Below are 12,369 nucleotides of genomic sequence, written 5' to 3'. Positions count from 1 at the left end.
TATGCAAAGTGTAAACTGAGGTAAACAATACTTCACGGGAAAGCAACTTACAGCATTTAATATACCGACCAACTTGCTTAGTTTCCTTTCCCTTTTTCTTTTTGTTAGCACTCTAACTTTGTTTCTTCTCGTATGTGTGTGTGTATAAATACGGGATAGAGAGAGACAGCTTTCATTCGTGCGCCTAAGAAAAGGAGATTCAGAGGAAAACAAAGGCAGGACCAGAAGATGTCTCACATAGCTGTCGAGAGGAACAGGAGAAGACAGATGAACGAGCATCTCAAAGTTTTAAGGTCTTTGACCCCTTGCTTCTATATCAAAAGGGTACATATACTATTATTCTCTCCCCTCTGATCTCTCTTCCTCTTCTTCTTCTTCTCTGTGCGTGTGTTTCTATATGATCAGCGATTATCAGTTATCAAGCATTTTCTGATGAATTTTTCAACATTCACCAAGATTAATACGAACCAAAATAAGTTATATATGTTGTTTTCTAAATTGAAATCTTGATTATGATGAGCATCGAACTAATTTTTGTATCAGTTAGTCCCGTAAAAGAACAGATGTGATAATAAGACCCAATTGAACTTAAGCCCTCAACATGGGTCACTGCTTATCAATATGTGAGCTTTGTTTGTGAACGAGTTTGTTGGATAACAAAAGAAGATCAGCAAGTCCTCTCTCCACATACATATAGGTTTATTATTGATCGATGACCTAATTAAAACTTTTGTTTAATAATCAAACATGTATAAAGAAAAACAGAAACGTAACTCACATATGTAACTTGGTTTTTTATCACAGGATTGTTGATCCATGAGCATATTTATATTTGTTTTATTTTTTCTCGTTTGGTGCTATTTAATTAGGGAGACCAAGCATCGATAATAGGGGGAGTAATAGAGTTCATCAAGGAGTTACACCAAGTTCTGGAAGTTCTGGAATCGAAGAAAAGAAGAAAGAGCGTAAGCCCTAGCCCAAGAACACCACTGCCACCACCAGCAACCTTTAATCAAGCGGACCATAGCCCCTTGAAGGAAGAAGTTGGAGCAGCAAGCTGTAATTCTTCAGTTGCAGATGTGCAAGTGAAAATCTCAGGTTCAAACGTGAATCTTAGAGTGATTTGCCACAGAATTCCAGGTCAAGTTTCAAAGATAATCAGCGTTCTTGAAAGGCTATCTTTTGAAGTCCTTCATCTCAATATCAGTAGCATGGATGATACAGTTCTATACCACTTCGTTGTCAAGGTGCGTGCGTAAACCAAAAACAAACGTAATAGCTCCATCCAGTTCTTGGATGATTTCTGTTCAGATACATAATACTGCAATATCAATTCATCAGATTCAATTCACTGTAAATTTGATAAACCATTTTAAGCAACTCAAATTAAAAGAAGTAGGTCATGAGAGAATCGCCCGCTTTCTCTTCTTTGATTTCAAACTAAATTTATGCTTTTCAATAAAGTAATAATGATACACAACTGCTTACTACTCAATAAGCTAATCATATGAAACCAAATCTGGTATAATTGTGAAGAGCCGCATTGCGTTTATTTATCTACATGTTCATGACCGTCACTATTTTATATATGGAACTTTTCTCCCTTGGAACTCCTTCACTTTTAACGCGTTTAAACTCGGACTAGGTTAGATTTTTTAATGATGTTTCCTGGGTATATATATGTTTGTCTATCGGTTTGGATATAGACTTCAAAGTCACCAGTATTTCATAACAATAATGACGTATTATTTACATGCAGTACTGATGAAGTATGATTCTCATATATGCAGATAGGGTTGGAGTGCCAGTTAAGTCTGGAGGAACTAGCAATGGGAGTACAGCAAACTTTCTGCGATCAGAAGCTGTGAAGTAGCTCATCAGTGTGATATATATATATATATATATATATATATTAGCACTTGGATTTGGGAAGAGACTTAACAACATATAATTTTACCATATCTCTATTTCTTCAGCGTTCTTACTTTATATATAACTTATGTATCAACCTTGAAGCCCCCAAACTGATTTCGAGCTTGGGTAATCCATAAAATGGATTTATATGACTTCTCTGCTAGCAGCATCAACTAATTAACATCATAGTGTTGTCATTTTGGTGGTTCTTTCTGGTAACTGCTCGAACAGTTATATCACCATCGAAATTAAAGAGAAGCGCTCACACTACAGAATTTAGGTAATTTCACTGCAAAAGTGACATAGAGGCTTCACAGTAAACTGAAAATTTGCAAATTTCGGGGGGTATTTTTGTCTCATCCCCTCTTTATTTTAAAGCAATCACTAATTTTTTTAGCCGAAAGGAGTAATGAATGACCAGGAATAAAACACCGAAACAAGGCCCAAGGCTAAACCAAGAGAAATAAAAGTACAATAAGATACGTTTGGGTCAATCAGGTTCGGAAAATCTCAGCAATGGTGTGCGAGAGACCATCTCATCACTTTTGATAACACCTATATATAGCTTTCTTTGAAAACAGAAATAAAAACTAAAAGAAGCAGAATTATTAATTACTGGATTCATCATGCAGCAAATTAAATAGATAAGTGAGAATGAAGGCTCTTTACTTATGATCTGCATGGTCAGGCCTTATAGTCGTACGCACGTTCAAGGTAGCTAGTTAGTTAGTGTATGTTTAACCTTAATTAGTGTCAGCTACGTACGCATGTGGTCACCTTAGTTCATGGTTGTGTTGGTCTGATCTTCATCTCAACAACATTATGGTTCGAGATGCGCATCTCCTTTGTTTCGAGCTCCCAGTTTTTAATTTCCTGGTTTGGTTTCTACTGTGTTGTTGTTTGGTTTTCACATGATCACTGGGCTTCTTATTGTTTATCTGGGTTACTCATGCAAGGAGACTCATTAACTTGTGTATCATTTTGCTTGTTCTTTTTAAAATAAATTTTTCCAGTGATCATATTGGCATGCATATCGTTTGAGAGGAAATTAAGATACTCCTCCGGTCCTTAATATAGGACCCAATTCTTGAGTTGGTTTTGGTTCTAAATATAAGACCCATTTCTCATATTTATCATTTTTTTCTAAATTACCCTTATGGATACTCCATCAACTATAATCAAGTAGAAGAGGGAGAGAGGGTATTAAAAAAGATGATTATGGTATTTTAGGAAAAATGTGTCATTTTTCTTATAATTAACTAACTTACTTAACTTCTTTAATCTAATTAAATTAGTTAAATGGGTCTTATATTAAGAATTAGAAAAGTATTAAGTACTCAATGTGAATATTTCTCAAAGAATCAAACCTTGATTCGCGCGTTAGGAAACTAAGCCCCCAATTAGTTATCACTTATAACATTCCATCCTCTTCCTACGAATTATTACTGCTTTCGGCTGGGCCCCATCTCGTTGGAAAATCTATTATATACATGTATGTGTGTGTGAGATTACAATATTACTCCTTCGGAACTTGGGCCCTCATCTCAGTGAACTTTTTGAAGTAGTGGTCGTTTTCAAATATATTTGGATTGGATGTGCTACTTCTGATTTGATTTATTACTGGTTCTTAGATTGGTCTGATGAATCTTGAGTTCATGCCACATCCAACTCGATCCACTGTGATTGGTTAATATCTTGCAAAGGGTCAATAAAGTGAGCTTCCTTGGACTTTTAATACTCTTCCGGTTCTAAATATAAGACCTTTATATAATGTATATAAGGGTCTTATATTTAAACCTAGATGAGTAGTTTGTGAGATATCCGATAAGATCTTACACGGGTTTAGTTTCATTAGTTCTAATTTGTTCCGATTAATATTAGGTGTTATGAAATTTTTATATTTTAATAATTTTTTATACTAAATAGATGTAAAATCTAAATTGAAAATAAACTTTAGATTGTTAATTTATTAAAAACTAAACTATTTATTTAAAAATTATAAATTTTAGATAATAAAAATTTAAGTTAAATAATTTAGAGTGCTCATATTTTGTTTAAGAGTGAAAATAGGTCAAACTTGCCTCTTATTTACTTCACTATTTACTAAACAAGTATTTTGTTATGGACAATCCTTTCTTCAAATTCTTTATATTTATTATGTTAAGTTCTTTAATTAAACATAGCCATATTTCTATTTTTGAAATATTATCATTTAATTATAAGCTTGTATGAGAAAAAATTCCACCTAACCATCATACGTGATTGGAAAACTTAATATAATGAATATAATGAATTTGAACTAAGTAGTTTCCTCTTTGGTTAAAAGTCAAAATTCTGGTCAAGTTCGTGGTTTTTCAAGTCAAAGTTTAATTTGGATATTTAATCACAGGTGTTCTTATACTAGAAATAATCTTATTTGAGATACTAAGTGATATTAAATATGAATATATCTCTTAACAAAAATTTAATTAATACTTGGTTTGGCATTACTAACTGTGCAAATTTACCTTGAAAGTTTTCACTCAAAAATGTTACAATTGCAAAAGTTTTTTTAAGTGTAAATTTGTACCAAAAATTTAAAATCATAGCAACATTATATTATCTCATACTGTTAAAAAATCTAATGTTGATCCTTAAAATAGTAATGTTAATTATTAACATTTTTAATGATAATGAGCAATATTGTTATGATTTTAAAATTTTTGAACAAATTTACTTCCAAAACACTTTCAGGTACCTAGTGTTTCTGAGCAAAAATTTTTGAATAAATTTCACCATAACTCATTCCCATTCATTGAAAAAAATTGGAATTGATGATAAGATTGGAGAGGGTTTGGAAACAGGGGCCCAGATGAAAATTAGCGAGTTTCAATGGGGTCACATTAAAATTTTAGAACTATAATATTATGTTATATGAATGAGCCCAACAAAAGAAAGCGTAAAGAGCCTTCAGTTCACCTGCACCATCAACACTCAACAGAAAGCCAATCCAGGTTCCACCACAAACTAAACGAGGGTGTCTTCCCAGCTTAGCAAATCCCAGTGAGGAGGCTGGAATCTGGTGCTCTGGTGCTCTGGTGCTCAGTTGAAGAAAAGAGCGGAGCACTTTTGGCCTTTTGGTAGCGACTGCGTCGTGGGGCCCGCACTCATCAAATAAGGACTGCGTGATTAGATGGATGTATTTGAACACTGGGAGGACCCCACTTACATCATAGTCATCGTGTGAAAGTATCCGGGAGTGGGCCCCACAACACGCTGTTCTGATCACATGATTCTCCAACCTCACCGAAATTCCTCCTCCCAGAGTGTCAAGACCGTTAGATCTCCTTGTCTCCTTCTCCCGTCCTAATCTGCGTCCGTAAGTTGAAAGTTTGATTTAATCCCGTTGTAATCTCAAACCATTAGCACCCATTTTCCTCTTTTTTTTTAAAAAAAAATCCCTTTTTATTTATTTTTCTTCCAAAAAAGTTTAATACAAGATCATTCAAGTGATTTCTCATTCTCTATTTATTTTCCTTATGTGTTTAATTCCACATCAATGTTAGTGACATGAAAGCTTTCTTATACATAAAAGTTTATTGTAATTTCATTCTATTTTTAGTTTCAAAAACAAAAAATATTTACTAAAAATAGTGATAATGCAAACATAGGCAAAAGTATATGATTCAAAACAGAAGTCACATGTAATGAAAGAAGACATTACTGTCAACTAGTAAACCAAGCTTGCCTGCAAATTTGTGTTTCGTCTCTTCATATACATATATATATATATATATATATATACAGCTCTTTAAATTAATTACTCCTCTGGTCCTAAATATAATACCCTTGTATTAAGTCATGTTGATTGGTAGATTAATGGGTGTGGAGAGAAGCCCACAAAACACTAAGAAGACAGCACAAAAACTGTTGAGTATTGAAGACCAGCGAGGGAGTTTAATCTTTGAATATTCCTCTCATTGTTGTGTGTGCCACTGACTAATCATTCATTATTATTATTATTATTATTATTATTCTGTTATATGGTAGTGAGCGAGTAAGACTAGTTGGGACATTATGTTTGAGCTGTTAGTGGAGAGCAACAAGTACGAAAGAGTTAATCATGTTTGTAACCTCGTATTGTTAGTATTATCCGTCTAATTCAAAAAAAGAAGGAAAAAAGAGCTAGCAAGAGAGAGGGAGGAAGAGGAAGCCTCTTATGAAAAATATTTTATTCATGTTTCGAACATTATAATTGCATATGCCCCATGTCTATTACACTTTTTATCACGGTTGTTCGATCTCATATCATCTCCCCTCTTAAACTCTTTCTCCCCACATTCTTAACCTGTAAAATTACTTCTTCTATGATTATAATATTACTTATAAATCCTAGCTTGGATTAAAAGGGGAAAAAAATTAAAAACTTAGGAAAATAATCAAGGCTAAACTCTGCCAGAGACTTTTTCTTTGTATGTAACATAAGCTACCGCCAGCACCATTGACAATCAGTCAGCCATCAGACCTTCACCGTCACATGATGTTGCAGCTTGAGGTGTTCTCATCGTTGAAGAAGTGGGTGTAGGGATCTTGTGGTGGCGGAGGATATGGGTATGGGTACTGTTGAGGGTACATGTAGTTGACGGCTGGCGGTGGTCGAGCATACATCATTGGCTGGAATCTCTTATCATTCCCACCTGCCATTCCCATTGCCCTCTGGTGGTTCATCATTGCTGCCATGTACTGTTGGTGTTGGAATGGGTTCCCTGCCATGGATTCTGGACCTAACCCTTGGGAGTATCCTGCGGTGTCGCCACCGCTGCCTCCTCCTCCGCTGTTCATGCCCCTAGCCAGGAGGCCTTGGACTGTCGGAATGTTACCCATTGGTGTGTTCATGTTACCTATGGGACCTGTGTTGCCTCCGCTCATGTTCGGATGATGACCACCCATCGCCTTCACAGCTTGAACCCCTCCAGGCATCAGATTTCCCTTTTGGCCCTCATCTCCATTGTTATTTTCAAGGTTTGCGCCATTTGCACCACCGCTATTCTTATTACCGTTGTTGCCATTTATGCCCTGTGGTATTCCAATGCCATTTTTGCCACTGTTACTCTTGTTGCCTCCGCCTTGATTCTGATTGTTCCCCCCACCTCCTCCTCCACCGCCGCCTTTCTTACCACTGTTCCCACTGCCTATGCTTGGCGTTTGGATCGGCATTGGTCCTCCTCCGCCACAGTTACCTTTCTTCCCATTGGCTTCGACATTTGCATTTTTAAGAGCATTCAAGAGTTGTTGCTGCTGATTCCCATTCATCATACTGTTCATCATCATGTGAGCACCATTTCCCATAGGTGGTAGCCCTTTCATCATGTTTAGAGGAACCTGAGGGTCACCAATTTCATCATCAAATTCATCATCATCAGACTCGTCATCGTCGAACTCGTCATCTAAGCAATCATCATCCTCAGGCAAATTGAACTTGACAGCTTTCGGGTTCGGGTTCAGCTGGCCTGGCAATTTCATGTCATTGAATTGAAGAGGCAGCTTTTGATCTTGAAACCCTTTCATTTGTTGAAGTTGCTGCTGAAGATTTGGTGGTTGCTGGCCATCCTTAGGCTGGTTGTTTCCACCCCCTTTCTGCTGACCTTTGCTATTTTCGCCGCTGCCTTTTCCTCCATTATTGTTGATTTGCACGTTCTTCATCTGGTTGGCAAGCTGGTTCTGATTATTGTTGCTGTTCTTGTTATTGTTATTGCCATCTACTTTTGGGGCACCCCACGGCTCTGCATGTTTCCCAGATTTCAAGAGCTTCTTGATGAGTATGTCCAGGTCAACATTCCCAGTGACAGTGACCTTGCCTTGTTCTGAATCTATCTCTGTAATATATACTCCTGAAGAATTTGAACAATAAACTAGCAAATCAGATCATGAATTTTCAAGATATGAGTAACTGAAAACAAACTCTTTTCTGGGAGCAAGTATAAATAATGAAGAGAGATTATCTGATGCACCATCAATTTTCCTCAAGACTTTCTTCACTTTATGCTTACATCCACCACAATGTATGTTAACTTTAAGAACATATTTCTGCATGCACAAGCAATCCCAGAGTCCAACACAGAGTAATGAGAGAAATTTATTAACAAGATGGCTAATAGAAAAATGATAAGAATGAAGAGAGGCTACGAGTGAAAATAAACAAATCAAGACAGAAAATATAGTACCCGAATCTTTGCAATCTCCTCTTGATTCATCTCTTAGGAACTAATGGAAGTAGAGAAAGTCACAACTGGGGTAGTGACAGAAAGAAAGAGGTCTAAATATCTAAATAGATCTAAGAAAACTGGATTATGGATGTCATGAGAAGATGGGTGGAGACTGAGAGAGAGAAACCCAAGGAGGACAAAAGGCTCAAACTTGGATAGAGATGAAGAAAGAAAGAGAAGGGTGAAATGTAATAAGGTGGGTGTAGACCACCATTGAAATGCTGCACGTATTTTGGGGCAGCTTCTAAATCATTTGTTTCTTAGGGCGCGCGAAAGGGAGTAAAGAGAGAGAGAATGAGAATGGTGGTCAAGCAAGCACTGCTTAGTTCATCTTTTTTTGTGGCCTTATTTATGAAGAGATTTTGCGTGTGGCCATGGCTTATGTTTGAGATGCTTTGTAACTCTCACAATTTAACCCCATCTATATGGGTTGCATACCTTGGCTAACAATCCACTTTTTGGTTCGACCTTATGAAAGTTTCTTATTCTCTCTCTCTCTCTTGATCAGGCCATTTATGATTGTCAGATCTTCACTGGGTATGATGGTAAATTCCACTTGGTATTGATAATTAAGGTGCAACATATTTTAGCCAGATATAATATCATTGGATCTTAATCTAAGGCCAAATCATTTCCAGCTGGTAGAAGGTCAATAAAAATTGAAAAGTGAGATAAACAGTGATTGGATGATCCTACTCATCAGTGTGTCAGATGAGTCTCTTTTATTTTTCTGTCTTTTTCCTTAACAAAACTAGGGGCTGAAAAACATTGAACCTTCCAATTCAGTTTTCTCAATTCAAACAAGTTCATAAATATATAATAAAGTCACATAACTTAGGCACAATTAATATCCACAGGTGATTTCAAAAAAAAATCCACAAGTGAATGAAATACTATTCTTGTATGGTCAATTGAAAATAAAAATAAGCAATGACTAGATGGTATAATTTAGATTAATTTGTTAAATAAATTTCATAATTTCTTTTATCCTTCTCCTCACTAAACTGGGGGCTAAAAGAAAACCTTTACTTGGTATAATATCAATGGATCTTAATTTAGGACTGCCTTCTTTACAGCTGTCGCATGATTAATTGAAAATTGAAAAGTGAGATAAACAGTGATTGGATTGGATGATTCTACTCATCAATGCGTTAGAAAAATTTCTTTCCTTTTTCTATTTCTTCCCTTAAGGAATCCCAAGGCTTAAAAAAACATTGAACTAGCCAACTCACTTTTCTCAGTTTGGACAAGTTCATGAATATGTAATAAAGTCACATAACTTAGTCGCAATTAATAACCATAAGTGAATGAAATACTATTCTTGAATGATCAATTGAAAATAAAGATAAGAAATGAGGGATGATAGAATTTGGAAAAATTTGTCAAATAAATTTCATAATTTCTTTTATTTTTATCCTTAATAAACTCGAGACTTAGAGAAAACCTTCACATGGTATAATGTAAATGGATTTTAATCTAGGGTTGCATCCTTTACAACTATTGTGTAGTCAATTAAAAATTGAAAAGTATGATAAACAGTGATGATCTAACCTATCAATTTGTTAGATAAGTTTCTCTTTTCTTTTCTTTTTTTTTTTATATCTTCCCTTAATAAAGCCATAGGCTGAAAATTATTGAACCAGCCAATTCAATTTTCTCAATTCAAACAACTTAATAAAGCCATAGGCTGAAAATCATTGAACCAGCCAATTCAAACAACTTCATGAATATGCAATAAAGTCACATGACTTAGTCACAATCAATATCCATAAATAAATGAAATACTATTTTTACATGGTCAATTGAAAATAATGATAAGCAGTGATTGGATGGTATAATTTGGATCAATTTGCCAAACAGATTTCACATTTTTTTTATATTTCTCTTCAATCTAGGGGTTAGAAGAAAACTTTTACATGGTATAATATCAATTGATCTCAATCTAGAGTTGCATCCTTTACAATTGTTGTATATACGTCAATTGATAATTGAAAAGCGAGATAAGAAGTAATTAGAGATGAGTTTGCTCATCACTGTGTCAGACAAGCTTCTTTCCTTTTTCAATCTAGCTCCTTCCTTAATAAATCCAAGGGCTGAAAAACAATGAACCATCCAATTCAATTTTCTATTTTTCTCATTATAAATACGCTCATGAGTATAGAATAAAGTTGCATAGCTTAGTCATTTTTAATATTCATAAGGGAAATCAAATACTATTATCTTGAAAATAAAGATAAATATTGAATGGATGGTATAATTTGGATGAATTTGTCAAACAGGTTTTGCTACTTCTTTCATCTCTCTCCTTAGTAAACTTTGGGCTTAAACAACAACTAAACTAGCCTCTAACTTGGGTTAAAACGCTCCCATGAGGAAGAGAAAGATAAGGAGAAAAGGAACTCATTTCTGCAAACTCACAGGTAGAAAAGCGAGACTCATTAAGTGTCAAACTAGAATTGAGTGTTTCACAGTTATTGCGTAATGAACTAACAAAAGAGATAAACGTTGATTGGATAGTTCTATTTGTTTTTTTTTTGGCCAAAATTGGATAGTTCTATTTGGATCCACCTATAAGCTAGGCAAACTATATCGTCCATATCTCAATTTAGTAAACCAGGGATTGAAAGAATAACTTATCCATCTAGCCAATTCAATTTTCTCAATGCGAGTTAGGTCGAATAATATAATAAATAAATATCTTTGCCATTAATATCAATATAAAATATGAAATCTATTATGAGTCTTACGATTCATAAGCCATGTCTAATATGATTTATTCATTATATTCATTAAAATACAAGAAGAGAGAAGCCTACGTAACTAAGGTTAAAATGGGCTCTTATAATCCTACAAGATAGAGAAAGGTAAAGTGGAAAGTGGACAAACTTCTTCATTCAGATGTCAAGAGCGGAAAGATCACATTATGTCTTCCATTCCTATATATCTTTAATAAAGTAAGGGTTAGAAGAATTGTTTATCCATCTAATTCAAATTTTTGGGTCATGAAATATAATAAATAGTGATCCAAACGATAAAAATACTTTGTTATTAATATAACAAGTAGCATGATTCATATGAACCATATATAAGTAATACGACATTTTAATCATACTCATTAAATTACATGAAAAGCCTTTCTGTCTCAGTATGATTATAATAATGAGCTCTTCTAATGCCACAATTTAGAGTTAAATAATATTTCATATGTAATTGTAACGTGATCAACTAAGAAAAGAGAGATAACTAGTGATTGAATGATCCTACTGAATGCACTTGTTATCTATGTCACATCACTTCTCCACTATATCTCTACTTGTTGAACTAGGTGCTAAAAGAATAATTCAGTTTTTTTTTTCCAATTTGAGCAAGGTCTCAAAACAAAATAAATAATGGTTTAAAATTATTAATGTTGTTTAATATTAATATAAAAAGCATGGTTTATCCTTTTATTCATTGGATATAAGAGAAATCTACCTAATTAGAGTTGAGAAAATTCTGTTAATTCCATAAGATAGAGAAAGATAAGAAGAGAGAAATTGGTCCCGTTTCTGCAATAATTTTTAGAAAGATGTGTGTGTCTGTGGGAGACTTGCATGTAATGATAAGATTCATTATGAGATGTCAATTTAAAGTTAAATATTTCACCCTTTTTGCATAATCAAATGAGGAAAGAGATATACAGTGATTGAATGATCCTGGCCTGCTTGGATTTATCCGTCGATTAGATCATGTTATGTCTTTTTATCTGTCTCCTTCATAAATTAGGTGTTGAAAGAAAAACTAAACTAGCTAGCGAATGTAACACATTTTGTGTCCCAAAAGGCAACAAATAATGGTCCAAAGACCCCAAAAAAAAAAACTATCATTATTGTCACTATAAAATAAGAAACTTATAACAAGTTACACCATTTATGAAGTATGAATTAATAATATGACTTATTCACCATACTCAATAGAATACACGAAAAGAAAATTTAATTAGGATTAAAAAGAACTCTTGATTCTATAGGATAGAGAAAGATAAGAACATAAAAGTTAGTCTCACTCTTGTGAGACTTGCATATAAATAAAATGATATTCACTGGAAATTATTTCAAATTGAACCTTTTACTATTATTGTTGCTAAAGGAAAGAGAGAAACAGTGATATGATCTAGCTTGAATATAATCCACCTATCAGCTAGCTGTCTAAGGTTAGATTTTCATGTGTT

The 12,369-nt window shown here is 34.3% G+C and overlaps 2 protein-coding genes across 2 annotated transcripts; one reads left to right on the top strand and one right to left on the bottom strand.

Moving 5' to 3' along the window:
- Positions 1 to 228: 228 nt before the first annotated feature.
- Positions 229 to 1,868, top strand: LOC114719729 (transcription factor MUTE-like). Its single transcript, XM_028905248.1, has 3 exons — positions 229 to 324; positions 870 to 1,247; positions 1,791 to 1,868. Exons 1-3 carry the CDS (start codon positions 229 to 231, stop codon positions 1,866 to 1,868), a joined length of 552 nt encoding a protein of 183 aa, XP_028761081.1.
- A 2,942-nt stretch (positions 1,869 to 4,810) lies between these two features.
- LOC114719742 (heavy metal-associated isoprenylated plant protein 32-like) lies at positions 4,811 to 8,147 on the bottom strand. Its single transcript, XM_028905269.1, has 4 exons — positions 8,118 to 8,147; positions 7,905 to 7,980; positions 6,431 to 7,784; positions 4,811 to 5,264 (listed from the first exon to the last, which is right to left on the bottom strand). The coding sequence occupies exons 1-4, from the start codon at positions 8,145 to 8,147 to the stop codon at positions 4,811 to 4,813; spliced, it is 1,914 nt and encodes a 637-aa protein (XP_028761102.1).
- Between the last annotated feature and the right edge of the window lie 4,222 nt (positions 8,148 to 12,369).

This window comes from Neltuma alba, unplaced genomic scaffold (genome assembly GCF_004799145.2).
Source record: "Neltuma alba isolate B1F8T4 unplaced genomic scaffold, ASM479914v2 tig00011941_pilon, whole genome shotgun sequence".
Taxonomy (NCBI): Eukaryota; Viridiplantae; Streptophyta; class Magnoliopsida; order Fabales; family Fabaceae; genus Neltuma; species Neltuma alba.
This window is presented reverse-complemented; position numbering and strand designations above follow the sequence as displayed.